At 63.4% G+C, this 27,994-nt stretch overlaps 3 protein-coding genes across 3 annotated transcripts; 2 read left to right on the forward strand and 1 right to left on the reverse strand.

Moving 5' to 3' along the window:
* Positions 1–10: 10 nt before the first annotated feature.
* On the forward strand, positions 11–1,775 carry LOC311204434 (forkhead box protein P3-like; the record flags this gene model as incomplete). The annotated part of the gene is given in 5 exon segments (XM_084280860.1): positions 11–44; positions 47–117; positions 1,231–1,352; positions 1,463–1,508; positions 1,749–1,775. Coding segments are annotated over 5 exon segments (300 nt in total), but the record flags the coding sequence as incomplete, so codon positions are not given.
* Positions 1,674–12,037, reverse strand: CCDC22 (CCC complex scaffolding subunit CCDC22; the record flags this gene model as incomplete). Its single annotated transcript, XM_084280861.1, has 17 exons — positions 1,674–1,928; positions 2,250–2,324; positions 2,436–2,495; positions 3,159–3,254; positions 4,341–4,448; positions 4,531–4,632; positions 5,823–5,939; positions 6,193–6,312; positions 6,427–6,546; positions 7,061–7,132; positions 7,274–7,477; positions 7,716–7,888; positions 7,960–8,026; positions 8,122–8,228; positions 8,339–8,471; positions 8,686–8,863; positions 11,988–12,037. 17 exons carry the CDS (start codon positions 12,035–12,037, stop codon positions 1,815–1,817), a joined length of 1,896 nt encoding a protein of 631 aa, XP_084136987.1. The 3' UTR covers positions 1,674–1,814.
* A 2,329-nt stretch (positions 12,038–14,366) lies between these two features.
* LOC311204436 (voltage-dependent L-type calcium channel subunit alpha-1F-like) lies at positions 14,367–27,991 on the forward strand (the record flags this gene model as incomplete). The annotated part of the gene is given in 24 exon segments (XM_084280862.1): positions 14,367–14,394; positions 14,689–14,932; positions 15,038–15,143; positions 16,657–16,796; positions 16,880–17,022; positions 17,116–17,268; positions 18,107–18,303; positions 19,446–19,549; positions 19,652–19,812; positions 19,886–19,969; positions 20,094–20,181; positions 20,508–20,534; positions 20,621–20,781; positions 20,890–21,115; positions 22,441–22,648; positions 23,452–23,572; positions 24,367–24,448; positions 24,592–24,646; positions 24,743–24,803; positions 26,306–26,323; positions 26,326–26,437; positions 27,338–27,467; positions 27,736–27,795; positions 27,944–27,991. Coding segments are annotated over 24 exon segments (2,757 nt in total), but the record flags the coding sequence as incomplete, so codon positions are not given.
* Between the last annotated feature and the right edge of the window lie 3 nt (positions 27,992–27,994).

Here is a 27,994-nt window from a genome sequence, read left to right on the forward strand (position 1 = left end):
CTTCTCCCCTCCCCAGGCCATCCTGGAGTCCCCCCAGCGCCAGCGCACCTGGGCGAGATCTACCACTGGTTCAGCCGCATGTTCGGGTACTTCCGGCACAACACCGCCACCTGGAAGGTGGGGAGACCCCCCCTCACACCCCAAATTACAGCCCTAGGACCCCCCAACCCCTCCCCTTCAGTTTGGGGTGGGGTGGGGGGTGTCACCCCAATTCCTCCCTGGAAATCATGGGGTGTGTCATCCTTCCTCCACCTCTATCACCACCACCGGGAAGGATTTGGGGGGGGGTGTCTTGGTTCACCCTCCCCTTGCACCCACAATTAACCCCCCTGGGACCCCTCCCTCACCCCCAAATTATCCCCCTCGGGACCCCTCCTTCACCCCAAATTACCCCCCTCGGGACCCCTCTTTCACCCCCAAATTACCCCCCTCCAAGACCCCACCCCCAGGGACATCCCTCCCCCTGGTAGCCCCAAATTCTCCCCTCTAGGACCCCCCCCTGCACCCCCAAATTCTCCCCTCTAGGACCCCCCCAGCACCCCCAAATTACCACCCCAGGACCCCCCAAAATTGCCCCCCACAAATTACCCTCCCAAGACCCCCCCATATCCCCAAATTTCCCCCCCAAAGGACCCCCCAAATCACCCCCTGGGATCCCTCTCCCTCACCCCCAAATTCCCCTCCTGTGACCCCCCTCCTGCACCCCCAAATTCCCCTCCCTCACCCCTAGATTACCCCCCTGGGACCCCCTTTCCTCCCCCCAAATTACCCCCCCGGGACCCCCTCCTGCACCCCCAAATTCCCCCCTGGGACCACCCACCCTCAACCCCCCCCCCCCATTCAGGTTGAGGGGGGGGTCACCCCAATTCTTCCCTGGAAATTGAGGTGGGTGTGTGGGGTCCCACCTCTATCACCACCATTGGGAAGGATTTTGGGGGGGGGGGGGGTGTGTCTTGGTTCACCCCCCCAGCACCCCAAATTACTGCCACACAAAAGGGGGGGGGGAACCCCCCAAATATATCCCCCCCCCCCAATTTCCCAGACCCTCCCCACTCTCACATCCCCTCCAGCACCCCCCCAAAACTTCCCCAAACCCCCCCTCACCCCAAAATAATTCCTCAGGGAACTGGGGGAAGGTGTTTGCAGCCCCCTCCTCAAAATTGGGCTGCCCCCCAATATTTTGGGCTGCCCCCCCCTCAATTTTTGGGGGGTCCCCCCCCCCCTCTTTAGAACGCCGTGCGCCACAACCTGAGTCTGCACAAGTGCTTCGTGCGGGTGGAGAACGTCCGTGGGGCCGTCTGGACCGTGGATGAGGCTGAATTCAGGAGGAAACGGGGGCAACGCTACCCCAGGTACCCCCAAAACCCCCTCCCCCAGCACCCCAAAACCCCAAACAGGGGGGGGGGTGTCTTAATCCCCCCCCCCAAATCCCTAAACTCCCCCCACTCCGCTTCCTCCGCAGGGACTGCGACCTGAAGTACTTTCTGCCCCTCGCAGCTAGAGAGGGGGTGTGGGTGTCCCCCCCCCCCAAAAAACCTCATGGGGTGGGGGTGACTGGAGGGTGTGTCCCCCCAAATCCTTCCCCCTCACCCCCTAAAACTCACCCACCCCCCAAAAAACACCCTGAAACCCCCCCTTACCCCCCCAAAAATCGCTGCGCCGGGATTTTATTGAAACCATAAACCAACTGTTGTGGCATCTTGGTGCATCTTTGGGGGGGGGTGAGGGGGGGTTTAACACCCCTCCAGCTTGAGGAGGGTGGATTTTGGGGGTGAGGAGCCCCCCCCTTAAATTTGGGGAGGGGGTGTGGGGGGTCAGACGTGCCGGATTTGTGCCGCCAACAGCGCGTTCTCCTCCCGCAGCTCCCGGCAGTCGCTGAGGATCCGGTCGAGGCTGGCGGGGGGCTTGGCGCTCGTCTCCCCCTCGATCTGGGGGTAATATTGGGGTGGGGGGGGGGTTAAAATTGGGGTGGGGGGTGTTAAAATTAGGGGGGGTGTGTTTAAAATTGGGGGGGGGGTTGATAAATTGGGGGGGGGTAAAATTAGGCGGGGGGAATGGGGAGAGTTTGGGGAGCGGAGAGTCGGGAGCGCAAAGAGGGGAGATGGAGAGGTTAATTAAAGGGTTAATTAAAGGGTTAATTAAAGGTTAATTAAATTAATACCCCCCGGGGGGCGTCTCAGGGACACACCAACCCCCCCCCTAAATTATACACCCCCTCCCCAAATTACATAGCCCCCCCAAGCCCCTACCTGCTCCTCCAAGTCCCGGATCTCCCTCTGGATGGTCCCAGTATCCTCAATGGTCCGGATCAGCTGGGCGCAGTTCTGGGGTACAGCAGGAAAGAGGGTGACCCCCCCCACCCCCAAAAAACAACCCCCCCAGACCCCCCCCCCCCAATTCCATCTGGGGACCCCCCCAAATCCCCTCCCCATTACCTCATGCAGAGCTGCCAGGTACTTGTAGGCTTTCCTCACCACCTCGTCCCGCTTGGCGTCCTGGGGGGGGCACAGGGGAGGATTTGGGGGGGACAGGGGGTCATTTGGGGGGGACTTTGGGTAATTTGGGGGGCAGATGGGGTAATTTGGGGGAGGGATAATTTGGGGGGGCACAGGGGATAATTTGGGGGGGTACAGGGGATAATTTTAGGGGGTAATTTGGGGGGGGACATGGGGTCATTTGGGGGGCAGATGGGGTAATTTGAAGGAGGGATAATTTGGGGGGGTACAGGGGATAATTTGGGGGGACATGGGGGTAATTTGGGGGGGTAATTTGGGGGGACATGGGGTAATTTGGGGGGATACTTTGGGGGGATGACATGGGATTATTTGCGGGGCAGATGGGGTAATTCGGGGGGATAATTTGGGGGTGTCCCATGGGATTATTTGGGGGGGATAATTTGGGGGGGGCATGAGATAATTTGGGGGGACATGGGGTAATTTGGGGGGCTAATTTAGGGGGCACATGGGATAATTTGGGGGGGGCATGGGGTAGTTTAGGGAGAACGTGGGGTAGTTTAGGTGTGTAATTTGGGGGGGGGGGGGTCCCAGCATCACAAACTCACCCCTTTGGGGTCATCCCACAGAAGAGGTGTCCCCCCACCCCCCAAACTACCCCCCCACCCCAAAATGCCCCCCAAATCCATGTGCCCCCCCCCAAACCTTGAAGAGCAGCTCGTCGGTGACGCTGAAGGTTCTCTCCAGCTTCCCCACCAGCGAGTTGATCTCCTTCTGCAGCGCTCGGGTGTCCACCAAAATCTGGGGGGACCCCCCCACAGCACCCCCAGACCCTCAGGGTGAGGCCAGAGCTGGGACACGACACCCCCAAACACACCCCCACCCCCAATTTTGGGGGGGGCACTAAGTACAACCCCCCCCCAACACATCAAACGGGACCTCGTACCCCAACGAACACCCTTCCAGGACTCTTCTAAGCTGCCCTAAGCACCCCAAAACTCCCCCAAAAACCTCAGGGGGGGCTCCCCAAAATCTCTAACCCCCCTTTAGCCCCCACCCCCCATTTTCCTCCCCCCCCCCCCCCCCAATTTTGGGGGGACACTAAGTACAACACCCCCCACCCCCCCCAACACTTCAAATGGGACCTTGTACCCCAAGGAACCCCCTTCCAGGGCTCCTCTAAACTGCCCTAAGCACCCCAAAACTCCCCCCAAAAACCTCAGGGGGGGGCACCCCAAATCTCTAACACCCCCCTTAGAGCCCCCCAAATTTTCAGCCCCCCCCCAATTTTGGGGGGACACTAAGTACAACCTCCCCCCCAACACTTCAAACGGGACCTCGTACCCCAACAAACCCCCTTCCAGGGCTCCTCTAAGCTGCTCTAAGCACCCCAAAACTCCCCCAAAAAACCTCAGGGGGGGCACCCCAAAATCTCTAACCCGCCCTTAGCCCAGGCCCCCCCCCAAATTTTCAGCCCCCCCCCCAATTTTGGGGGGGCACTAAGTACAACCTCCCCCCCAACACTTCAAACGGGACCTCGTTCCCCAACGAACACCTTTCCAGGGCTCCTCTAAGCTGCCCTAAGCACCCCAAAACTCCCCCCAAAAACCTCAGGGGGGGCTCCCCAAAATCTCTAGCCCCCCCCTTAGCCCAGCCCCCCCCAATTTTCAGCCTCCCCCCCCCCCCAATTTTGGGGGGACACTAAGTACAACCTCCCCCCAACACATCAAACGGGACCTCGTACCCCAACGAACCCCCTTCCAGGGCTCCTCTAAGCTGCCCTAAGCACCCCAAAACTCCCCCCAAAAACCTCAGGTGGGGCTCCCCAAAACTTCTAACCCCCCTTAGCCCCCACCCACCCCCCAAATTCCCTCCCCCCCCCCCCACCTTTCCAATCTCCTCCTTCTGCTTCCGGATGTTCCCCACGATCTCCAGGATGCGCTGGGTGTAGACGGCGCGGGAGACGTCGCGGGGCAGCGCCTCCAGCTCTGCCACCTATGATGGGGGGGGGGTACATATGAAATTGGGGACCCCCCCACCCCCAAAATCATCCTCCCAGTTCCTCCCAGTTCCTCACCAGTTGCTTGTACAGCTCCTCCTTGCGTCGGGCTTCGTCGGCAGCTGCGCGGCTGCGCTCGTGCAGGGAGCGGATCTCCGACAGGCGCCGCGACGACTCCAACTGGGGTAGGAGGAATTTGGGGGGGGGGATACACCCCAAAACCCACCCAGGGGAAGAGGATGGACCCCAGACACCCCAACAACAGCCCTCCTTCTCCTCAAGAGGAGGGGACCCCAAAACCACCAGGAAGGGGACTCCGGAGTCTACTAGGGAGGGACCTGAGCACCCCAAACCCGCTGGGGAGGGGACCCCAGAGACCCTGGGAAACCCCAAACCTGCTGGGGAAGGGACCCTGGAAACCATGGGGACCCCCAAACCCCCTGGGGAGGGGACCCTACAGACCTCAGGGACCCCCAAACCCACTGGGGAGGGGACCCTAAAGACCTCAGGGGCCCCCAAACCCACTGGGGAGGGGACCCCACAGACCCCAGGGACCCCCAAACCCACTGGGAATGGGACCCCAAAGACCCTGGGAAACCCCAAACCCACTGGGGAGAGGACCCCAAAGTCTACTAGGGAGGGACCTGAGCACCCCAAACCCACTGGGAAGGGGACCCCAAAGACCCGAGGGACCCCCAAACCCAAAACCCACTGGGGAGGGGACCCCAAAGTCTACTAGGGAGGGACCTGAGCACCCCAAAACCATTGGGAAGGGGACCCCAGAAACCACAGGGACCCCCCAAACCCACTGGGGAGGGGACCCTAAAGACCCCGGGGACCCCCAAACCCAAAACCCACTAGGGAAGGGACCCCAAAATCTACTAGGGAGGGACCTGAGCACCCCAAACGCACTGGGAAGGGGACCCCAAAGACCCCAGGGACCCCCAAACCCACTGGGGAGGGGACCCTAAAGACCCCAGGGACCCCCAAACCCACTGGGAAGGGGACCCCCAAAGACCCTGGGAAACCCCAAACCCACTGGGGAGGGGACCCCAAAGACCCGAGGGACCCCCAAACCCAAAACCCACTGGGGAGGGGACCCCAAAGTCTACTAGGGAGGGACCTGAGCACCCCAAAACCATTGGGAAGGGAACCCCAAAGACCCCAGGCACCCCCAAACCCACCGTGTCCTGCAGGATGAGCCCCCCAGGGACCCCAAAACCAACACAGAGACAACCAACCCCCCCGCCCCCACCCCCCACCCCTAATCCAAAGAATTCCAGAGTTTCCACAGACCCCAAAACTTTACTTGGGGACCCCCCAAAAAGGGGGTAACAGACCCCAGACACCATCCCCCCCCCCCAAAATACCTGAGCAGAGTCATGCAGCGCCCGCAGGTGCCGGTACTCGGCGAGGAGGGGTCCCCGGTGCCGCTCCCACTGTCCCGCCAGGCTGACGATGCGGCGGCTGCTGGTCTCCACCACCAGCTGCAACACAGGTTTGGGGCCCCCCACCCCACCCCAAAACCTCATTACCCCCCCAAAAAAACACCCCTGTACCCCTCAAATCACCCCCCTCCAACCCCGCTCCCTTCACTCCTTGCCAATGGGGGGGGAGACACCCCGAATTTTGCCCCCCACACTTCATACCCGCTGTGGATCCAAATTGTGACCCCCCCCCAACCTCAGGGGTACCCCAAAATCCCCCTTCCCCTCCTCAGGGGTACCCCAAAACCCTCACCTGGAGCTTGGCCATGTTGCTCTCAGCATCCGGCAGCAGCTCGACCGCCCGAGCCTTCAGCCTCAGCGCATCCTCCCGGCCCCCCAGCGCCAACCGGCCCTGCTGCACCTCAGCCTCCGCCTGGTGTGGGGGTCAGGGGTGAGGGGGACACACACCCCCCCCTGTCAGGGCACCCCAAAAAACACCCCTTGGCCCTCCCAACACCTCCCCCAGCCTCAATTCCCCGCCACGCACCTGGGTGAGGCTGAGCTGGGCGTCCCGCAGCTCCCGGCGGCACCTCTCGATTTCGGCCTCCAAACGGGTCAGGGTCTCTTCCAGGGCAGCCTCCTCGCTGGCCTGGCGAGCCCCCACGTCCTGGGGGGGGGCATGACATGGGCAGGGGGACCCCTTCTAAATGTGGCCGTCAGTAGGGCCCAGGGTGAACACACAGCTCCCCGTCCACAGCCATCAGTAGGGCCCAGAGTGAACACACAGTTCCCCATCCAGAGTCATCAGTAGGGCCCAGGGTGAACACACAGCTCCCCATCCAGAGCCATCAGTAGGGCCCAGAGTGAACATACACACAGCTCACCCACCACAGCCATCAGTAGGGCCCAGAGTGAACACACACAGACACCTCCCCCACAGCCATCAGTAGGGCCCAGAGTGAACACACAGCTCCCCATCCAGAGCCATAAGTAGGGCCCAGAGTGAACACACACCCCCCCCCCAGATACACAACCCCCCCCACATACACACACACCCCCACCCCACCCACCAGAGCCATCAGTAGGGCCCAGAGTGAACACACACAGACACCTCCCCCCCCCCCCCCCCCCCCAGCCATCAGTAGGGCCCAGAGTTAACACCCCCCCCAACTATCCCTCACCTCCTCAGGGCTCTTTGAGGGGCGCAGGGTCTCAGCAGCCACCTGGATCTGCTGCAGCAGGATTTGGGGGTCCTGGGGGGGGGTTGACATCCCACAGCACATCAGACCCACACTCCCCCTCCCCAAAAACAATACCCCCCACCCCCCCCCCCAAACAACCTCCCCAGCAGCCCCCCCACCCTAAACAACCCCCCCCACCCATCCCCACCCTACCTGCTGGTGGGTCAGGTGCTGGGTGCGGGTGAAGCGGGACCCCTTGGGCAGGGCCCCCCCGACTCCCCCAGCCCCAAAAGCCTCTTGGAGCCAGGCAGAGTCCAGGGGTCCCTGGGGGGGTCCCTGAGGTCGGGGGGGGCAGGCTTGACGCAGGGGCTCCAGGGCCCGGAGCCGAGCACGGAGCCGCTTCCACCCCACGTATTCCTGGGGGATTTTGGGGGGGGGGAAGAGGGGGGGAAAGAGGAGGGGGGGGTCAGACCCCTGGGTACCCCCAAAACACCCCCCAGGATTGAGAGAAGGGGAGGGGGCAGAGACACCCCCACCCCATTCACTCCTGGGGTGGGTGGGGAAACCTGCAGGGTCCCCTAAAGAGTTTTGGGGGGGCTCTGGAGACACCCCCACCCCCCCCTTATTTTGGGGAGGGGGGCACAGAGGGTCCTACCTGGGGGGGCAGACGGGAGGCTAAGCCGGGACCCCCCCACTCTGCCTCCCAGTCGTGCCGGGCACTGAGCTGGGCTGTGTGTGTCTCCAGCAAAGCCGGGGGGGTCCTGCTGGGATGGGGGGGCTGTGCTGGCACTGGGAGGGCAGCAGCCCCCCCAAAATACTCCTGCAGCTCTGCAGGGGGACATGGAACATCAGACCACCGCCCCCTCCCCAAAATAACCCCCCCAAAAAAAAGCCCCTACCTGGGGGTCCCCCGCTTTGGGGTAGAACCAGGGGGCAGGTAACGAAGGGATGGAGGCACCCTGTGCCCTGCAAAGGGTTAATTAAAGGGTTAATTAAACCTTTAACCACACATATAAACACCCCCCCCCCCCAAATTAATTTGGGGGGGGGTCCCAGCTCACCTGCAGGCGCTGCAGCCGGGGGGTGCGGCAAGCGGGGGGTACCCAGGGGGTCCCCAACTGCTCCTGGATTCGGGCGCCGATGGCTCGTAGCAGAGCCCCTGATTTCCCTGGGTGGGGGGGGGGGGGTGTGGGGGAAAGAGGTGGGTGTGACCCCCACCCCCAAATCCCCCTCCTCATCCCCTCCAGGGACCTCCCAGCCCCCTCCCCAAATCCCTACCGGGGGGCTCAGCCCCTCTCTCGCTCTCGTCCCGCGGCAGCTTCTCCACCAGGAAGAGGAGGAGGCGGCGGGTGTCGTGCTCGGAGCTGTAGAGGAAGGTCTGGTACCCCACATCACCCCCAAATCCCAGCTCCTGGGGAGGGTGGGGGGAGGAAAAAAGGGGGGGGTCACCCCAAAATTTTGGGGGGTTCCCCCATTTCCCCCCCTCCCCAACTGGTTTTAAGGGGGGGGTGTCCTGAGGTCTGGAAAGGTGGTATTGGAGGGGAGGAAAGAGGGGGGGGAAAGGGGGTGTTGTGTGCCCCCCCCCCTCCAAATTTTGGGGGTGCAATGGGGTTTTTGGGGTGTACCTGACAGGCGGCTGCCAGGTCGGAGGCGAGTCGGAAGCGGGCGGAGATGCCGGGGGGCAGGAGGGGGCTGAGGGGGGTCCCCAAAGTGGGGCGCACGACCCGCAGGCAGCGCACGGCCGCCTCCACCACCAGCTCTGGGGTCAGGTCCCGCACGCTCTGCACCTCGGGGGGCACCGCCCTAGGGAAGGGGGGGGGCACCCCAAAATCAGGGGGGGACACCCCTTCAACCCCTTCACCAGCCCAGCCCCACCACCACCCCCTCAAATTGTGGGGGTTGCCCCCTCCCCAAAATCACACCCGACCCCCATCACCGTGCAGCACAGCCTGGGTGGTGACACCCCATCTAGTGTGTGTCCCCCCTAAATCCTTGGGGTGTTCTCCCAGAGACCCCCCAAAATCCCTCCCCAGGGACCCCAAAACCCCTCCCCAAATCCCTCGCCGCCCCCCCCCCCAAATCGTGGGGATAACCCCCCCCCAAATCACACCCGACCCCCATCACTGTGCACCACAGCCTGGGTGGTGACACCCCACACCTGGTGTGTGTCCCCCCCAAATTCTTGGGGTGTTCTCCCAGAGACCCCCCCAAATCCCTCCCCCAGGGACCCCCAAACCTCCCTCAGGGACCCCCAAACCCACCCCCCCCAAATTGTGGGGATTGCCCCCCCCAAAATCACACCCGACCCCCATCACCGTGCAGCACAGCCTGGGTGGTGACACCCAACCTGGTGTGTGTCCCCCCCAAATCCTTGGGGTGCTCCCCCAGAGACACCCCAAAATCCCTCCCCAGGGACCCCCAAACCCCTCCCCAAATCCCTCACCACCCCCTCCCCCCAAAATCCTGGGGATAACCCCCCCCAAATCACACCCAACCCCCATCACCGTGCACCACAGCCTGGGTGGTGACACCCCACCTGGTGTGGGTCCCCCCCTCCAAATCCTTGGGGTGTTCTCCCACAGACCCCCCCAAAATCCCTCCCCCAGGGACCCCCAAACCTCCCTCAGGGACCCCTAAACCCACCCCCCCAAATCCTGGGGATAACCCCCCCCCCAAATCACACCCGACCCCCATCACCATGCAGCACAGCCTGGGTGGTGACACCCCACCTGGTGTGTGTGTCCCCCAAATCCTTGGGGTGTTCTCACAGAGACCCCCCCAAAATCCCTCCCCAGGGACCCCCAAACTACCCCCCAAATCCCTCGCCGCCCCCCCCCCCCAAATCGTGGGGATAACCCCCCCCCAAATCACACCCGACTCCCATCACCGTGCAGCACAGCCTGGATGGTGACACCCCACCTGGTGTGTGTGTCCCCTAAATCCTTGGGGTGTTCTCCCACAGACCCCCCAAAATCCCTCCCCCAGGGACCCCCAAACCTCCCTCAGGGACCCCTAAACCCACCCCCCCAAATCCTGGGGATAACCCCCCCCCAAATCACACCCGACCCCCATCACCGTGCAGCACAGGCTGGGTGGTGACACCCCAACCTGGTGTGTGTCCCCCCCAAACCCTTGGGGTGTTCTCCCAGAGACCCCCCCAAATCCCTCCCCCAGGGACCCCCAAACCTCCCTCAGGGACCCCCAAACCCACCCCCCCCAAATTGTGGGGATTGCCCCCCCCAAAATCACACCCGACCCCCATCACCGTGCAGCACAGCCTGGGTGGTGACACCCCACCTGGTGTGTGTCCCCCAAATCCTTGGGGTGTTCTCCCACAGACCCCCCAAAATCCCTCCCCCAGGGACCCCCAAACCTCCCTCAGGGACCCCTAAACCCACCCCCCCCAAATCGTGGGGATAACCCCCCCCCCAAATCACACCCGACCCCCATCACCGTGCAGCACAGCCTGGGTGGTGACACCCAACCTGGTGTGTGTCCCCCCTAAATCCTTGGGGTGTTCTCCCACAGACCCCCCCAAAATCCCTCCCCCAGGGACCCCCCAAACCTCCCTCAGTGACCCCTAAACCCACCCCCCCAAATCCTGGGGATAACCCCCCCCTCAAATCACACCCGACCCCCAGCACCGTGCAGCACAGCCTGGGTGGTGACACCCCACCTGGTGTGTCCCCCCTAAATCCTTGGGGTGTTCTCCCAGAGACCCCCCCAAAATCCCTCCCCAGGGACCCCCAAACCCCTCCCCAAATCCCTCACCACCCCTTCCCCCCCAAATCCTGGGGATAACCCCCCCCCAAATCACACCCGACCCCCATCACCGTGCAGCACAGCCTGGGTGGTGACACCCCACCTGGTGTGTGTCCCCCCCAAATCCTTGGGGTGTTCTCCCAGAGACCCCCCCAAAATCCCTCCCCCAGGGACCCCCGAACCTCCCTCAGGGACCCCTAAACCCACCCCCCCCAAATCGTGGGGATTGCCCCCCCCAAATCACACCCGACCCCCATCACCGTGCAGCACAGCCTGGGTGGTGACACCCCACCTGGTGTGTGTCCCCCCTCCAAATCCTTGGGGTGTTCTCCCAGAGACCCCCCCAAATCCCTCCCCCAGGGACCCCCAAACCTCCCTCAGGGACCCCCAAACCCACCCCCCCCAAATCGTGGGGATAACCCCCCCCCCAAATCACACCCGACCCCCATCACCGTGCAGCACAGCCTGGGTGGTGACACCCCACCTGGTGTGTGTCCCCCCTCCAAATCCTTGGGGTGTTCTCCCACAGACCCCCCCAAATCCCTCCCCCAGGGACCCCCAAACCTCCCTCACGGACCCCTAAACCCACCCCACCCCCAATCGTGGGGATAACCCCCCCCAAATCACACCCGACCCCCAGCACTGTGCAGCACAGCCTGGGTGGTGACACCCCACCTGGTGTGTGTCCCCCCCAAATCCTTGGGGTGTTCTCCCAGAGACCCCCCCAAAATCCCTCCCCAGGGACCCCCAAAACCCCTCCCCAAATCCCTCACCACCCCCTCCCCCCCAAATCGTGGGGATTACACCCCCCAAACAACACCTGATCCCCCCTCCCTCCACCTCTGGGTACACCCTGGATGGTGACACCTCCCCGGGTGGGTGGGGGTGTCCCCCTAAATCCTTGGGGTGCTCCCCCAGAGACCCCCCCAAAAACCTCCCCCAGGGACCCCCAAGCCCCTCCCCAGCCCCCTCCCCTCAATAACCCCCCCCTCGGGATGCGGCCCCCCCTCTCCGATCCCCCAAAGCTCCTTAAAGTCCCCCCTCAGTGCCCCCCCCAAACCTCGCCCACCCCTCCAGACCCCCCAAAACCTCTTCAGTGCCCCCCAAATCCTGCGCCCCCTCCCCAAAATCCCCTCTGACCCCCCCCCCCCCCCACTCCACTCACGTTCCCACTTGCCGCAGCGAGTGGATCAGGATTTTGTCCACCTCCTCCATGCTGGGGGAGGGTGAAGGGGGGGTCGGGACACCCCCAGACCCTACGGGACGCCCCCAGACCCCGTGGGGGGGAGTTTTGGGGGCGGGGGGGGGGGGCACAGGGCGCCCCGGCTGCTCCCCAGCCCTGAGCCAGTCACGTGAGGCGGCCCCGCCGCGGAAGCGAGGCTGCGGGGGCCGCGGGGCACGCTGGGAGTTGTAGGCGGGGCGCACGCGGCCCGGCTTGAGGCGGGAAAGCGGCGGGGCGCGAGGAGGCGGCGGGAAGGAGGAGAACGACGCTTGTGAGGAGATAATAGTGTTTGTGAGGGAGAAAACGGGGTTTGTGAGGGAGAAAACGGGGTTTGTGAGGGAGAAAACGGGGTTTGTGAGGGAGAAAACGGGGTTTGTGAGGGAGAAAACGGGGTTTGTGAGGGAGAAAACGGGGTTTGTGAGGGAGAAAACGGGGTTTGTGAGGGGAAAAAGGGGTTTGTGAGGAGAGAACAGTGTTTGTGAGGGAGGAAATGGGGTTTGTGAGGAGAGAACAGTGTTTGTGAGGGAGAAAATGGGGTTTGTGAGGAAGAAAATGGGGTTTGTGAGGAAGAAAATGGGGTTTGTGAGGAAGAAAATGGGGTTTGTGAGGAGAGAACAGTGTTCCTGAAGGAAAAATGGGGGTTGCGAGGAGATAACAGTGTTCATGAGGGAGAAAAAGGGGTTTGTGAGGGGAAAAAGGGGGTTTGTGAGGAGAGAACAGTGTTTGTGAGGGGGAAATGGGGTTTGTGAGGGGAAAAAGGGGGTTTATGAGGAGATAACAGTGTTCGTGAGGGGGAAATGGGGTTCGTGAGGGGGAAATGGGGTTCGTGAGGGGGAAATGGGGTTCGTGAGGGAGAAAATGGGGTTTGTGAGGAGAGAACAGTGTTCCTGAAGGAAAAATGGGGGTTGCGAGGAGATAACAGTGTTCATGAGGGAGAAAATGGGGTTTGTGAGGGGGAAAATGGGGTTTGTGAGGGGGAAAAGGGGAGTTGTGAGGGGGAAAAGGGGAGTTGTGAGGGGGAAAAGGGGAGTTGTGAGGGGGAAAAGGGGAGTTGTGAGGGGGAAATGGGAGTTGTGAGGGGGAAATGGGGTTTGTGAGGGGGAAATGGGGTTTGTGAGGGGGAAATGGGGTTTGTGAGGGGGAATGTGGGGTTTGTGAGGGGGGAAAAGAGGGTTTGTGAGGGGAAAAGAGGGTTTGTGAGGGGAAAAAGAGGGTTTGTGAGGGGAAAAAGAGGGTTTGTGAGGGGAAAAAGAGGGTTTGTGAGGGGGAATGTAGGGTTTGTGAGGGGGAATGTAGGGTTTGTGAGGGAGAAAAGGGGGTTTGTGAGGGGGTAAAGGTGGTTTGTGAGGAGATAATGGTGTTTCTGAGGGGGAAATGGGGTTTTGTGAGGGGGAAAAGGTTGTTGGTGAGGGGGAAAAGGTTGTTGGTGAGGGGGAAAAGGGGGTTGGTGAGGGGGAAAAGGGGGCTGGTGAGGAGGTAACGGTGTTCCTGAGGGAGAAAATGGGGTTTGCGAGGGGGAGTGTGGGGTTTATGAGGGGGGAAGTGGGGTTTGTGAAGGGATAAGGGCACCTGTGAGGGGGAATGTGGAGTTTGTGAGGGGAAAGTGGCATCTGTGAGAGGGGAACTGTGCCTGTGAGGGGGGAAATGGGTTTGTGGGGTGGGGAATGGAGCCTGAAAGGGGGGAGAAGGGGGATATGATGGCCGTGAGGGAGGGAACACCGACCTGTCTGGGGTCACTGGGGCAGGAAACAGCATCCATGGGGCGTGAGGGGCAGCCGTGCCCCCTCCCACACCTGTGTGACACCCCCATGTCACCCTGTCAGTGTCCCATGCACCCCACCATCCACTCAGGGGTGCCCTGCTGCCCTTGCACACGCGTGTGCCCCCCTCACACACGCGTGTGCCCCTGCACGTGGGCAGCGCCCTTCTCCCGGTCGCTGGCACACGCCTTCGTTAAGCCCTTAATCTCCTGGCAGTAACGAGCTGGGGGCCGCAGGACAAGCCGTGGGGAGGGCCTGGGAGCTACCCCAGCACCCACAAACCCCCCCCTAAATACCCTCAACCCCCCCTAAATACCCCCACCTCCCTAAATATTCCCTCCCCTTCCCTAAAGATCCCCTAAATATCCCCTAAATGTTCCCAAACCCCACCAGACCCCCCCGAAATCCCCTTGACCACCTGAAGAACCCCTGCCAGACCCCATAGGTACCCTCAAGATACCCCAACCCTCCTGGACACCCCAAAAATACCACCCCCCCCTCCCCAATACCCCAACAGGTACCCCCCAGCTCTGCAGAAACAACCTCCCAGACACCCCTCACCATGTCGGAGTCAGAGGAGAACGGAGAGGGTGAGTCTGGGGGAGGGGTCCTGGAGGGGATGGGGGGGTCTTGAAGGTCAAGGGGGGGGTCCCCAATAAGAGATGGGGGGTGGTCCCAAGAGTATGGAGGGGTCCCAAGAGTGTGGGGTGTCCCTGGTCTGTAGGATGTGGGTGTTCAGGGGTGCTCCCTTCATAGCCAGGGGGTCCTGGCATTGGTCCCTCTGTAGCCAGGGGGGGTCCCAGCATTGGAGAGGGTTTTGGGAGGGGGATGTCCAGGAGGGTTTTGCCCCTTTTTTGATGCCCCCCCCCCCCCCTCACCCCCAGGCCCCCCCAAGGAGCCGCCATCCTTCGCCGAAGCCATGGGACAGCCCCTGGGGTGGCCGATAGGCGAAGGCAACGGGGGTCCCGCGGGCGGAGGGACACCCCCTACTCAGCGTCACCGGCGTCCCCCCCACACCAAGCACAAGGGTCAGGGCTCCGGGGGGGTCCATCGCTCCCCCCGCGCCCTCTTCTGCCTCCGCCTCAACAACCCCATCCGCCGGGCGGCCATCAGCATCGTCGAGTGGAAGTGAGGGGGGGGGTAATTTTTGGGTGGGGGGGTGGGTCACAGATTTGGGGGGAGGGGGCACACACACCCCCCCCCCCTCCTGCCCCCCCCTTTCTTTAACCCCAGACCCTTTGACATCCTCATCCTGGCCACCATCTTCGCCAACTGCGTGGCGCTGGGGGTCTACATCCCCTTCCCTGAGGACGACTCCAACGCTGCCAACCACAACCTGGTGAGGGGACACCCCCTACCCCCCCCCCCAAAAATAAAGAGGGGGGGCACAAAAGACCCCAACCCTCCTGCTTTCAGTCCTGGGCAGTCGCTGGGTTAGCTCGTTAAGGGGCTTAACGAAGCCGCTTCGGGTGCTGGAGGGAAGCAGGAATGTGGGGGGTGGGATTATTCCCCCCTCCCCCATCCCCAGAGGAGATGGGGAGGGGGGAGTCATTGGGGTGTAGGGGGGTGTCACACCAGGGTCCCCCGATGCGTGTGCCACACGTGTTCCCCTCGCACACGCGTGTGCTGTTGCCTGTAAGCTGCTTAACGGGGGTGCTGGGGTGGGCGCTAATCCCGGCTTAGCCGCCCCGGGTGCTGGGAGAAGGGGATGATGGGATGGGATGGGGGGGGACAAAGAGGGGGGAAGGGGTGTCCCCCAAACACCACCCTGCCTTGTCCCCCAGGGGAAGGGGATTTGGGGGGGCTGGGAGCCATTTTGGGGGGGGGGTCCCCCAAAACCAGTGTCCTTTATCCCGCAGAAGGGGACGATGGGATGGGATGGGATGGGGGGGGGGAAGGGGTGTCCCCCAAACACCACCCTGCCTTGTCCCCCAGGGGAAGGGGATTTGGGGGGGTTGGGAGTCATTTTGCGGGGCGGGTCCCCAAAACCAGTGTCCTTTATCCCGCAGGAGAAGGGGACGATGGGATGGGATGGGATGGGATGGGATGGGATGGGATGGGATGGGATGGGGGAGGAAGGAGGCGGGAAGGGGTGTCCCCCCAAACACCACCCTGCCTTGTCCCCCAGGGGAAGGGGACTTGGGGGGGCTGAGAGCCATTTTTGGGGGGGTCCCCAAAGCCAATGTCCTTTATCCTGCAGGAGACGGGGAGACACTGGGATGGAATGGGGGGGGGCTGGGGGGGGGGCAAAGAGGGGGGAAGGGGTGTCCCCCAAACACCACCCTGCCTTCTCCCCCAGGGGAAGAGGATTTGAGGGGGCTGGGAGCCATTTTTGGGGGGGTCCCCAAAGCCAATGTCCTTTATCCCACAGGAGAATGGGACACTGGGATGGGATGGGGGGGGACGGGGGGGGAAGGAGGGGGGAAGGGGTGTCCCCCAAACACCACCCTGCCTTGTCCCCCAGGGGAAGGGGATTTGGGGGGGCTGGGAGTCATTTTGGGGGGGGGGGTCCCCCCAAACCAGTGTCCTTTATCCCGCAGGAGAAGGGGACGATGGGATGGGATGGGATGGGATGGGGTGGGGCGGGGGAAGGAGTGTCCCCCAAACACCACCCTGCCTTGTCCCCCAGGGGAAGGGGATTTGGGGGGGCTGGGAGCCATTTTTGGGGGTGGTCCCCAAAGCCAATGTCCATTATCCCACAGGAGAATGGGATGCTGGGATGGGATGGGGGGGAAAGAGGTGGGAGGACCTGCGGGTGGGTGGTCACCATGTCCCTTGGGATAAAGGGAGGTGGTCAGGAAGGTAAGACACCCCCCCACACACACCTTCCCCTGCCTTCCTCCCGCTGCCAGGAGCAAGTGGAGTACGTCTTCCTCATCATCTTCACGGTGGAGACCTTCCTGAAGATCATCGCCTACGGGCTGGTGCTGCACCCCAGCGCCTACATCCGCAACGGCTGGAACCTCCTGGACTTCGTCATCGTCATCGTGGGGTGAGGAAGTAAACTGGGGGAGGGAAGGACAAAGAGGGGTTACACCCCCTCCCCAAAACCCTTACACCCCTTTCCTGCACCAGGCTCTTCAGTGTCATCCTGGAACAGGCATCCCACAAGCCCGGGGAAGCCCATCACATGAGCGGCAAACCAGGGGGCTTCGACGTCAAAGCCCTACGGGCCTTCCGCGTCCTGCGGCCCCTGCGCCTCGTCTCCGGCGTCCCCAGTGAGACTTGGGGGGTGGGACACACACACAGGGAAGGGAAGGGGTGGGGGGGGCTTCTGCCCCAGCCCTTCCCATCCCCCCCAAACCTTGCAGGCCTTCACATCGTGCTCAACTCCATCATGAAGGCCATGGTGCCGCTGCTGCACATCGCCCTCCTCGTCCTCTTCGTCATCATCATCTACGCCATCATCGGGCTCGAGCTCTTCATCGGCCGCATGCACAAGACCTGCTTCTTCATCGGCTCTGGTGAGGCAGGGAAAGGAGAGGGGGGTGTGAGGGGGGTGTGTGTGTGTGGGGGGGTTCCACTCACCCCCACCCAGGGACCACCAGGGTATCTGGACCCCACTTTGCCATGCTCTGAGATCTCCCCCACTCAGGGACCCCCCCACCAAGGGCACCCTGATACCCCCGCTTAAAGCCCCAGAATGCCCATCCCATGACCCAAGACACCCCCCTGACTAATCAAAACCCCTCCACACACACAGTACCACCCCCCTGCACCCCAATTTTGCCACCCCAACCCTTTCCCCCCCACCCCTCCTAGCCCTCCCGATGGGAACTCCCCAGGGGCACCCTGAGACCCCCACTTAGAGCCCCAGAACACCCACCCCATGACCCAAGACACCCCCCTGACTAATCAAAACCCCTCCACACACACAGTACCACCCCCCTGCACCCCAATTTTGCCACCCCAACCCCTTCCTCCTATCTGGACACCCCCCACCCTGCCACGCTCTGAGATCCCCCCCACCCAGGGACCTTCCAAGGGCACCCTGAGACCCCAACTTAGAGCCCCAGAACACCCACCCCGTGACCCAAGACACCCCCCTGACTGCCCACAACCCCCTCCCCCACAATACCATCCCCCCTGCACCCCAATTTTGCCGCCCCAACCCCTTCCCTTCACCCCTCCCACCCACCAGCCCCTTCCCCCCACAACCCAACCCTGCACAGCAGAGCGCCCACCAACACCCCTCACCCCCGTAACCCCCACAAACCCCCACTTTAGGGGTATCCCCCCCCCAAATCTTTACCCCCCCCTAAATCTTTACCCCCCCTCCCCAAATCTTTACCCCTCCCCAAGACCTGGAGTCAGAGGACGACCCCTCCCCTTGTGCCTTCTCGGGCCACGGCCGGGCCTGTCTGCAGAACAACACCGAGTGCCGGGGGCGCTGGGAGGGGCCCAACGGCGGCATCACCAACTTCGACAACTTCTTCTTCGCCATGCTCACCGTCTTCCAGTGCATCACCATGGAGGGGTGGACAGATGTCCTCTACTGGGTGAGACCCCCTCCCCAAAATATCCTTACACACCTCCCTCTCGCTTCCCTGAGCCCCCTCCCCAAAATCCTTACCCCTCTCTCTGAGCACCCCAGGGCAGGGTGGGGGACACCCAAACCTTGCTCCTATCACCCCACACACTGCTGAGGGGTGGGTTTAGTGTTCCCTTCTTACCCCCCAACCCCCCCCTCAATTCCCTGAGCCCCCTCCCCAAAATCCTTACCCCTCTCTCTGAACACCCCAGGGCAGGGTGGGGGACACCCAAACCTTGCTCCCATCACCCCACACACCGCTGAGGGGTGGGTTTAGTGTTCCCTTCTCACCCCCAACCCTGCCCAGCACCCCAATCCCCCCCTCAATTCCCCAATCCCCCCCTCAATTCCCTGAGCCCCCTCCCCAAAATCCTTACCCCTCTCTCTGAACACCCCAGGGCAGGGTGGGGACACCCAAACCTTGCTCCCATCACCCCATTCACTGCTGAGGGGTGGGTTTAGTGTTCCCTTCTCACCCCCCAACCACCCCCAGCACCCTAATCCCCCCCTCAACTCCCCAATCCCTCCCTCTCGCTTCCCTGAGCCTCCTCCCCAAAATCCTTACCCCTCTCTCTGAGCACCCCAGGGCAGGGTGGGGGACACCCAAACCTTGCTCCCATCACCCCACACGCAGCTGAGGGGTGGGTTTAGTGTTCCCTTCTCACCCCCCAACCCCCCCCTCAGCACCCTAATCCCCCCGTCAACTCCCCAATCCCCCCCTCAATTTCCTGAGCCCCTCCCCAAAATCCTTACCCCTCTCTCTGAGCGCTCCAGGGCAGGGTGGGGGACACCCAAACCTTGCTCCCATCACCCCATTCACTGCTGAGGGGTGGGTTTAGTGTTCCCTTCTCACCCCCCAACCACCCCCAGCACCCTAATCCCCCCCTCAACTCCCCAATCCCCCCCTCAATTCCCTGAGCCCCCTCCCCAAATCCTTACCCCTCTCTCTGAGCACCCCAGGGCAGGGTGGGGGACACCCAAACCTTGCTCCCATCACCCCACACGCAGCTGAGGGGTGGGTTTAGTGTTCCCTTCTCACCCCCAGCACCACAAAACCCCCTCAGAAACACCCCCCTCCCCATCACAAACTCCCCCCTCCCCATTTTTCAGATGCAGGATGCGATGGGCCACGAGCTGCCCTGGATTTACTTCGTCAGCCTCGTCATCTTCGGCTCCTTCTTCGTCCTCAACTTGGTGCTGGGGGTGCTGAGCGGGTGAGAGCTCCCTCAGGGAGGTGTCACCCCTCTCTGTGTGTGTCCTGTCACCTGTGTCACCCCCCCCCCTCTTTTTCCTGTGCCCCCCACTCCACAAAAAAGGGAGTTCTCCAAGGAGCGTGAGAAGGCCAAGGCCCGCGGAGACTTCCAGAAGCTGAGGGAGAAGCAGCAGCTGGAGGAGGATCTCCGGGGGTACATGGACTGGATCACCCAGGCTGAGGACCTGGAGGGTGATGAGGAGGAGGGGGAACATGAGAAACACCGTGAGTGGCTTTTGGGGAGGGGGCTCCCCCCTAAAAACTTCACAGACCCCCCCCAACCCACCCCCTCCCCCAGGCCTGACAGCCGAGGACCTGATGGGGAAGAGGAAACCGCGGCTCAAGTGGCTGCGACACGCCAGTCACTCCACTGACACCCACGGTAACCACCCCCCCACGGTGTTGGGGTGCCCCTTGTCCCCCCAAAATCCACCCCCCCCACCTTCTTCCTGGGTGCCAGGGCTGAGATTTGACCCACCCCCCACCCCCCACCCCCCCACCCTCAGCCAGCCTCCCCGGCAGCGAGACGACGTCGGTGAACACCGAGACGGTGGGTGAGGAGGAGACACAGCCGACCGCCTGTGACCGCTGCTTGTGAGCATTGGGACCCCCCCCATAACCCCTGGGACCCCCCCCATATCCCCTGGGACCCCCCACAGCCCCCCCAGACCCTCATCACCTCCCACCCTCCCCCCCAACACCGATGCTGAGGTTCCCTCTCAGACCCCCGTGCCCCCAAAACTGACCCCCCCCCACCCCTCAAAGACACGAGACCTCCCCAGTAGCCCCCCAAAACCCTCCCCATGGTCAGTGGGTGTCCCCCCACCCACCCCACCCCCAGCAACACCCGGGGACACACCACACGACCCTCCCCCCCCCAGCTTTTGAGGTAACTTTGCCCCTTTTTTTTCCTTCCCCAGGGGCAAAATTACAAAGACCAAATTCTGGTGAGTTGGGGGGTGGGAAAAGGGGGGGGAAGGACCATCCCCCCACCCCCTGTCACCCCCTAATCTCCCCCCCTCCCCAAAACCAGGCGCCGCTTGCGCCGCCTCAACCGCCTGTGGCGCCGGCGGTGCCGCGCGGCGGTGAAATCCGTCTCCTTCTACTGGACCGTGTTACTCCTGGTGTTTCTCAACACCCTCACCATCGCCTCCGAGCACCACGGGCAACCCCCCTGGCTCACCCAAACTCAAGGTACCCCCCCCCCCCCCAAAACAACCCCCACAACACCCCCCTTTTTTTTCCCCCCACCACCCACCCCGCCTGTTGATCGCTGGTTGTCACCCTTTGGCACCGCCGCAGCCTACGCCAACAAGGCGCTGCTGTCGCTGTTCGCTGCTGAGATGGTGTTGAAGTTGTACGCCCTGGGCCCCGCCTGTTACTTCGCCAGCTTCTTCAACCGCTTCGACTGTTTCGTGGTGTGTGGAGGGGTGTTGGAAACAGCCCTGGTGGAACGGGGGGCGATGGAACCCCTGGGCATCTCTGTGCTCCGCTGCGTCCGCCTGCTGCGCGTCTTTAAAGTCACCCGGTGAGGGGGGGACAACACCTGCTAAGGAGGGGGGACAACACCCGGTGAAGGGGGGACAACACCCGGTGAAGGGGGGGACAACACCCGCTAAGGAGGGGGGACAACACCCGGTGAAGGGGGGGACAACACCCGCTAAGGAGGGGGGACAACACCCGGTGAAGGGGGGACAACACCCGGTGAAGGGGGGGGGGGGGGGGGCAACACCCGGTGAAGGGGTGACAACACCCGGTGGGGGGGGGGGACAACACCTGCTAAAGAGGGGGGACAACACCTGCTAAAGAGGGGGGACAACACCCGGTGAAGGGGGGGACAACACCCGCTAAGGAGGGGGGACAACACCCGGTGAAGGGGGGGGACAACACCCGGTGAAGGGGGGACAACACCTGCTAAGGAGGGGGGACAACACCCGGTGAAGGGGGGGACAACACCCGCTAAGGAGGGGGGACAACACCCGGTGAAGGGGGGGACAACACCCGCTAAGGAGGGGGGACAACACCCGGTGAAGGGGGGGTACAACACCCGGTGAAGGGGGGACAACACCTGCTAAGGAGGGGGGACAACACCCGGTGAAGGGGGGGTACAACACCCGGTGAAGGGGGGACAACACCCGCTAAGGAGGGGGGACAACACCCGCTAAGGAGGGGGGACAACACCCGGTGAAGTGGGGGGGACAACACCTGCTAAAGAGGGGACACAACACCTGCTAAAGAGGGGGGTACAACACCCGGTGAAGGGGGGACAACACCCGCTAAGGAGGGGGGACAACACCCGCTAAGGAGGGGGGACAACACCCGGTGAAGTGGGGGGGACAACACCTGCTAAAGAGGGGGGACAACACCTGCTAAAGAGGGGGGTACAACACCCGGTGAAGGGGGGACAACACCCGGTGGGGGAGGGGGGACAACACCCGGTTAAGGGGGGACAACACCCGGGGGGGGGGGGACACAACACCTGCTAAGGAGGAGGGACAACACCCGGTGAAGGGGGGGACAACACCCGGTCTGGGGGAGGGATGATGCCCGGTGAGGGGGGGGACAATGCCTGGTGAAGGGGGGATGACACACCCAGTGATGAGGGGACAACAGTCAGTGAGAGGGGTGGACACAACACCTGGTGATGGGGGGACAACAGCCGGTGAGAGGGGGGGTACAACACCCAGTGAGGGGGGTACAACACCTGGTGGCATCAGGGCCACAGATCTTAGCACAGAAGGAGCCCCCCCCCCAGTTCCCCCCCCCCAGTTCCCCCCCTCCCGGTTCTCCCCCCCCAGTTTTCCCCCCCCCAGTTCTCCCCCCAGTTCTCCCAGTCAACCCCACACCCCATAGGCACTGGGCGTCGCTGAGCAACCTGGTGGGGTCCCTGCTGAACTCCATGAAGTCCATCGCCTCCCTCCTCCTCCTGCTCTTCCTCTTCATCATCATCTTCGCCCTGCTGGGGATGCAGCTCTTCGGGGGCCGCTTCAGCTTCGACGAGACCCAGACCAAGCGCAGCACCTTCGACACCTTCCCCCAGGCCCTGCTCACCGTCTTCCAGGTACCCCCAAAACGGGGGGACACCCCCCCAAAACGCAATGGGGGGGCCCTGAAACCCCAGGGGGAGGACCCCAAACCCTGAGGTGGGGAGGGGGTGGGACCCTGAGACTCGTTGGGGGGACCCTGAAACTCATTGGGGGGATCCTGACCCCCCCCCCAGGGACTCCCCCCAAAATCTTGAGGGGGGAGACCCCAAAAGTCCTGTGGGAACCCCAAAACCCAAGGTGGGGAGGGGGATCCTGAAACTCATTGGGGAGACCCTGAAACCCCCCCAGGGACTCCCCAAAATCTTGAGGGGGGAGAGACCCCAAAAGTCCTGGGGGAATCCCAAAACCCAAGGTGGGGAGGGGGATCCTGAAACTCGTTGGGGAGACCCTGAAACCCCCCCCAGAGACTCCCCAAAATCTTGATGGGGGGACACCCCGAAAGTCCTGGGGGAACCCCAAAACCCAAGGTGGGGAGGGGGATCCTGAGACTCTGGAACCCCCCTGAAACTCATTGGGGGGATCCTGAAACCCCCCAGGGACTCCCCAAAATTTTGAGGGGGGAGACCCCAAAAGTCCTGGGGGAACCCCAAAATCTGGGGGCTTGACCCCCAAAACCCATGAGCACCCCCCCCCCCCCCCCCCCCCCCAACCCACATCCCTTCACCATCCTGTAGTCACTCCGGGGTGACCCGAGGCCCTGATGGAAGGGAACTGGGAGTGTACTGGGAGCACTGGGGGGGGGTTACTGGTTTTGCAGGGGGGTCTGCAGAGTTTTTGGGGTGACTCTGGTTTTGGGGGGCCCCCCACACCCCTCCAGATCCTGACAGGGGAGGACTGGAACGCGGTGATGTACGATGGGATCATGGCCTACGGCGGCCCCGTCTTCCCCGGGATGCTCGTCTGTGTCTATTTTGTCATCCTCTTCATCTGTGGGAACTGTGAGTGGGAGCACTGGGAGGATACTGGGAGCACTGGGAGGGACTGGGAGAGGGGCGCCGGGGAAGTGGGGAGAGGGGGGACACGGCTGGGATAACTGGGACCCCCTGGGAATGGGGGAAGTGGGGGGCTGGGAATGAGAGATGGAGAGTGAGGGGAGTGGAGCAGGCGAGAGGGGAACTGGGAGGATACTGGGAGGGACTGGGAGGATACTGGGAGCGCTGGGAGGGACTGGGAGAGGGGCACCGGGGAAGTGGGGAGAGGGGGGACACGGCTGGGATAACTGGGACCCCCTGGGAATGGGGGAACTGGGGGGCTGGGAATAAGAGATGGAGAGTGAGGGGAGTGGAGCAGGCGAGAGGGGAACTGGGAGGATATTGGGAGGGACTGGGAGGATACTGGGAGGCACTGGGAGAGGGGCGCCGGGGAACTGGGGAGAGGTGGGAAACGGCTGGGATAACTGGGGCCCCCTGGGAATGGTGGAAATGGGGGGCTGGGAATGAGAGATGGAGAGTGAGGGGAGTGGAGCAGGCGAGAGGGGAACTGGAGGATACTGGAAGGGACTGGGAGGGACTGGGAGAGGGGTGCTGGGTAACTGGGAGGGGGGGAATGACTGGGAGTGGAGCCATGGGGTAACTGGGACCCCCTGGGAATGGGGGAATTGGGGGGCTGGGAATGAGAGATGGAGAGTGAGGGGAGTGGAGCAGGCGAGAGGGGAACTGGGAGGATACTGGGAGGATACTGGGTTTACTGGGAGGATACTGGGAGCACTGGTTCCTCCTCCCCCCCCCCCCAGACATCCTCCTCAACGTCTTCTTGGCCATCGCGGTCGACAACCTGGCCGACGGCGACAACATCAACTCAGGGGGTGACAAGAAGTGAGCTCAGACAGCTGGGGAGGGGTCCCCCAAACACCTGAACCCCCCTAGGGGGTCCCCCAAATCCCTGAGCCCCTCAGGGGGGTCCCCAAAACACCCAGAGCCCTGTCTGAGCACCCCCACCCCCCCCCCCCCAAAACCAGGGAGAAGGCCGGGGAGGCGGAAGCCGGAGTGGGGAGCCAGGATGTGAGCGTGAAGGTGAGTGAGTGGGGGGGGGTCCTGTCCCCCTCCCCGGGGGTCCCCCAATCCCTGAACCCCCCAACTCAGCTCCCTGCACCCCCTTTTCTCCCCCAGGTGGAGGGGGAACAGCCAGAGGAGGAGGAAGAGGAGGAGGAAGAGGAGGGAAGCGAGGAAGGTGAGGGGCACCCGTGTGGGGAGAGGGGTTTGGGGTCCCTGAGGGGGATTTGGGGTGTTGGGGGGTCCCTGAGGGGGATTTGGGGTGTCAGGGGGGGCCCTGAGGGTGGATTTGGGGTGTTGGAGGGTCCCTGAGGGGGTGTTGGGGTGTTGGGGGGGCCCTGAGGGGGATTTGGGGTTTCGGGGGGGGGGGGGGGGGGGCCCTGAGGGGGCATTGGGGTGTCACGGGGGTGGGGGGGCCCTGAGGGGGGTTTGGGGTGTCGGGGGGGGGCACTGAGGGGGGATTGGGGGGTGGGGGGGCACTGGGGGGGATTTGGGGTGCCATGGGGGTCACTGAGGGGGATTGGGATGTCGGGGGGGTACTGAGGGGAGATTTGGGGTGTTGGGGAGGCCCTGAGGGGGATTTGGGGTGTTGGGGGGGCACTGAGGGGGATTTGGGGTGTCGGGGGGGGCACTGAGGGGGATTTGGGGTGTCGGGGGGGGCCCTGAGGGGGATTTGGGTGTCATGGGGGCACTGAGGGGGATTTGGGGTATCATGGGGGTCACTGAGGGGTTTTTGGGTTGTCATGGGGGGCCCTGAGGGGGATTTGGGGTGTCATAGGGGGCACTGAGGGGGGATTTGGGTGTCGGGGGGGGGGCACTGAGGGGGATTTGGGGTATCGGGGGGGCCCTGAGGGGGATTTGGGGTGTCATGGGGGGCACTGAGGGGGGATTTGGGGTGTGGGGGGCCCTGAGGAGGATTTAGGGTGTCGGGGGGGGCCCTGAGGGGGATTGGGTGTCGGGGGGGGCACTGAGGGGGGATTTGGGGTGTCGGGGGGGGATTTGGGGTGTCATGGGGGCACTGAGGGGGGATTGGGGTGTCACGGGGGGCCCTGAGGGGGATTTGGGGTGTTGGGGGGTCACTGAGGGGGATTTGGGGTGTTGGGGGGTGGGGGGTCCCTGAGGGGGGTTTGGGGTGTTGGGGGGGCACTGAGGGGGGATTTGGGGTGTCATGGGGGTCACTGAGGGGGGATTTGGGGTGTCATGGTGGGGCCCTGAGGGGGATTTGGGGTTTCGGGGGGGGGGGCCCCTGAGGGGGCATTGGGGTGTCACGGGGTGGGGGGGCCCTGAGGGGGGTTTGGGGTGTCGGGGGGGGCACTGAGGGGGGATTGGGTGTGGGGGGGGGCCCTGAGGGGGATTTGGGGTGTCAGGGGGGCCCTGAGGGGTGTTGGGGGTCACTGAGGGGGATTTGGGGTGTCGGGGGGGCCCTGAGGGGGATGGGGTGTCACGGGGGGGCCCTGAGGGGGATTTGGGGTGTTGGGGGGTCACTGAGGGGGATTTGGGGTGTTGGGGGGTGGGGGGTCCCTGAGGGGGGTTTGGGGTGTTGGGGGGGCACTGAGGGGGGATTTGGGGTGTCATGGGGGTCACTGAGGGGGGATTTGGGGTGTCATGGGGGGGCCCTGAGGGGGTTTTGGGGTGTCGGGGGGTGGGGGGGCCCTGAGCGGACTCCTGGGTCCCTCGCAGGTGACGAGGAGGCCGGGGGGAGCGGGGGAGTCTGGGGGGGTCCCGGCTGGAGGCGCTGGAGGAGCCCCCCAAAACCAAAGTGGTGCCGATCCCCGAGGGCAGCGCCTTCTTCCTGCTGGGCAGCACCAACCCGTGAGCGGGGGGCAGACTGGGGGGACTGGGGGCACTGGGAACGGAGGCACAAACTGGGGGGACCGGGAATGGAGGACTGGGGACACAAACTGGGAGTGCTGGGGGGACTGGGGGCACTGGGAACGGAGGCACAAACTGGGGGGACCGGGAATGGAGGACTGGGGACACAAACTGGGAATGCTGGAGGGACTGGGGGCACTGGGAACGGAGGCACAAACTGGGGGGACCGGGAATGGAGGACTGGGGACACAAACTGGGAATGCTGGGGGGACTGGGGGCACTGGGAGACTTGGGAGTGCTGGGATTGGGAACACAAACTGGGAGTGCTGGGGGGACTGGGGGGACTGGGGGCACTGGAAGCTCTGGAGGCACTGGGAGATTTGGGAGTGCTGGGGACACAAACTGGGAGTGCTGGGAGCACTGGGACTGGGGCCACTGGGGGACTTGGGGACACAAACTGGGAATGCTGGGAGCACTGGGACGGGGGGACTTGGGAGTGCTGGTACTGGGGACACAAACTGGGAATACTGGGGGCACTGGAAGCTCTGGAGGCACTGGGAGACTTGGGAGTGCTGGGACTGGGGACACCAACTGGGAGTGCTGGGAGCACTGGGAGACTTGGGGACACAAACTGGGAATGCTGGGAGCACTGGGGGGGACTGGAGACACTGGGAGACTTGGGAGCACTGGGACTGGGGACACAAACTGGGAGCACTGGGACTGGGGACACAAACTGGGGAGGAGCTTGAGGGAACTGGAACTAACTGGGAAGGGGAAACCACCCCTAGGAGTGACCTGGGGCCACAGGAGGAGGGAGGTGGGGTGGGCAGCGTGTCCGTTAAACTGGGAGGGAGGGGGACACTGGGAGTAACTGGGAGTAACTGGGAGTAACTGGTGCAGGCTGCGGGTGCGGTGCCACGCCCTCATCCACCACCACGTCTTCACCAACCTCATCCTCGTCTTCATCATCCTCAGCAGCGTCTCGCTGGCCGCCGAGGACCCCGTCCGCGCCCACTCCCCCCGCAACCACGTGGGATACTGGGATGGACTGGGATGAACTGGGGTGGGGGGAGGTTGGGTGTGGGGTGGCGATGGGTAATTCACCCCTGGAACCGCGTGCGGATTGGGATCTGCTCATGGGGAGGGAGAGAGATGGGGGGTTGGGGTGGGTTTGGGGGGGTCCTGTGGGGGTTGTGAGGGTTTGGGGGGGTCTAGGGGGGGTGGGGGGGTTAAGGGGGTGTTGGGGTCACCCCCTTTTCCCCCCCTTTCCCCCCCCTTTCCCCCCCACCCCCCCCCAGATCCTGGGCTACTTCGACTACGCCTTCACCTCCATCTTCACCGTGGAGATCCTGCTCAAGGTATCCTGGGACTGGGGTTGGGGAGGGGGGTCCCCTGGGGTTTGGGGGGGTCCTCTGGGGTTTGGGGGTCCCCCAAGGGTTTTGGGGGGTCCTCAGGAAGAGGGGGGGTGCCTGATATTGGGGTTCACATCCCCACAACCCCCCCCAGATGACGGCTTTTGGCGCCTTCCTGCACAAAGGCTCCTTCTGCCGCAACTGG

The sequence above is a fragment of the Gallinula chloropus genome, assembly GCF_964237585.1.
Source record: "Gallinula chloropus genome assembly, contig: HAP1_SCAFFOLD_567, whole genome shotgun sequence".
NCBI lineage: Eukaryota > Metazoa > Chordata > Aves > Gruiformes > Rallidae > Gallinula > Gallinula chloropus.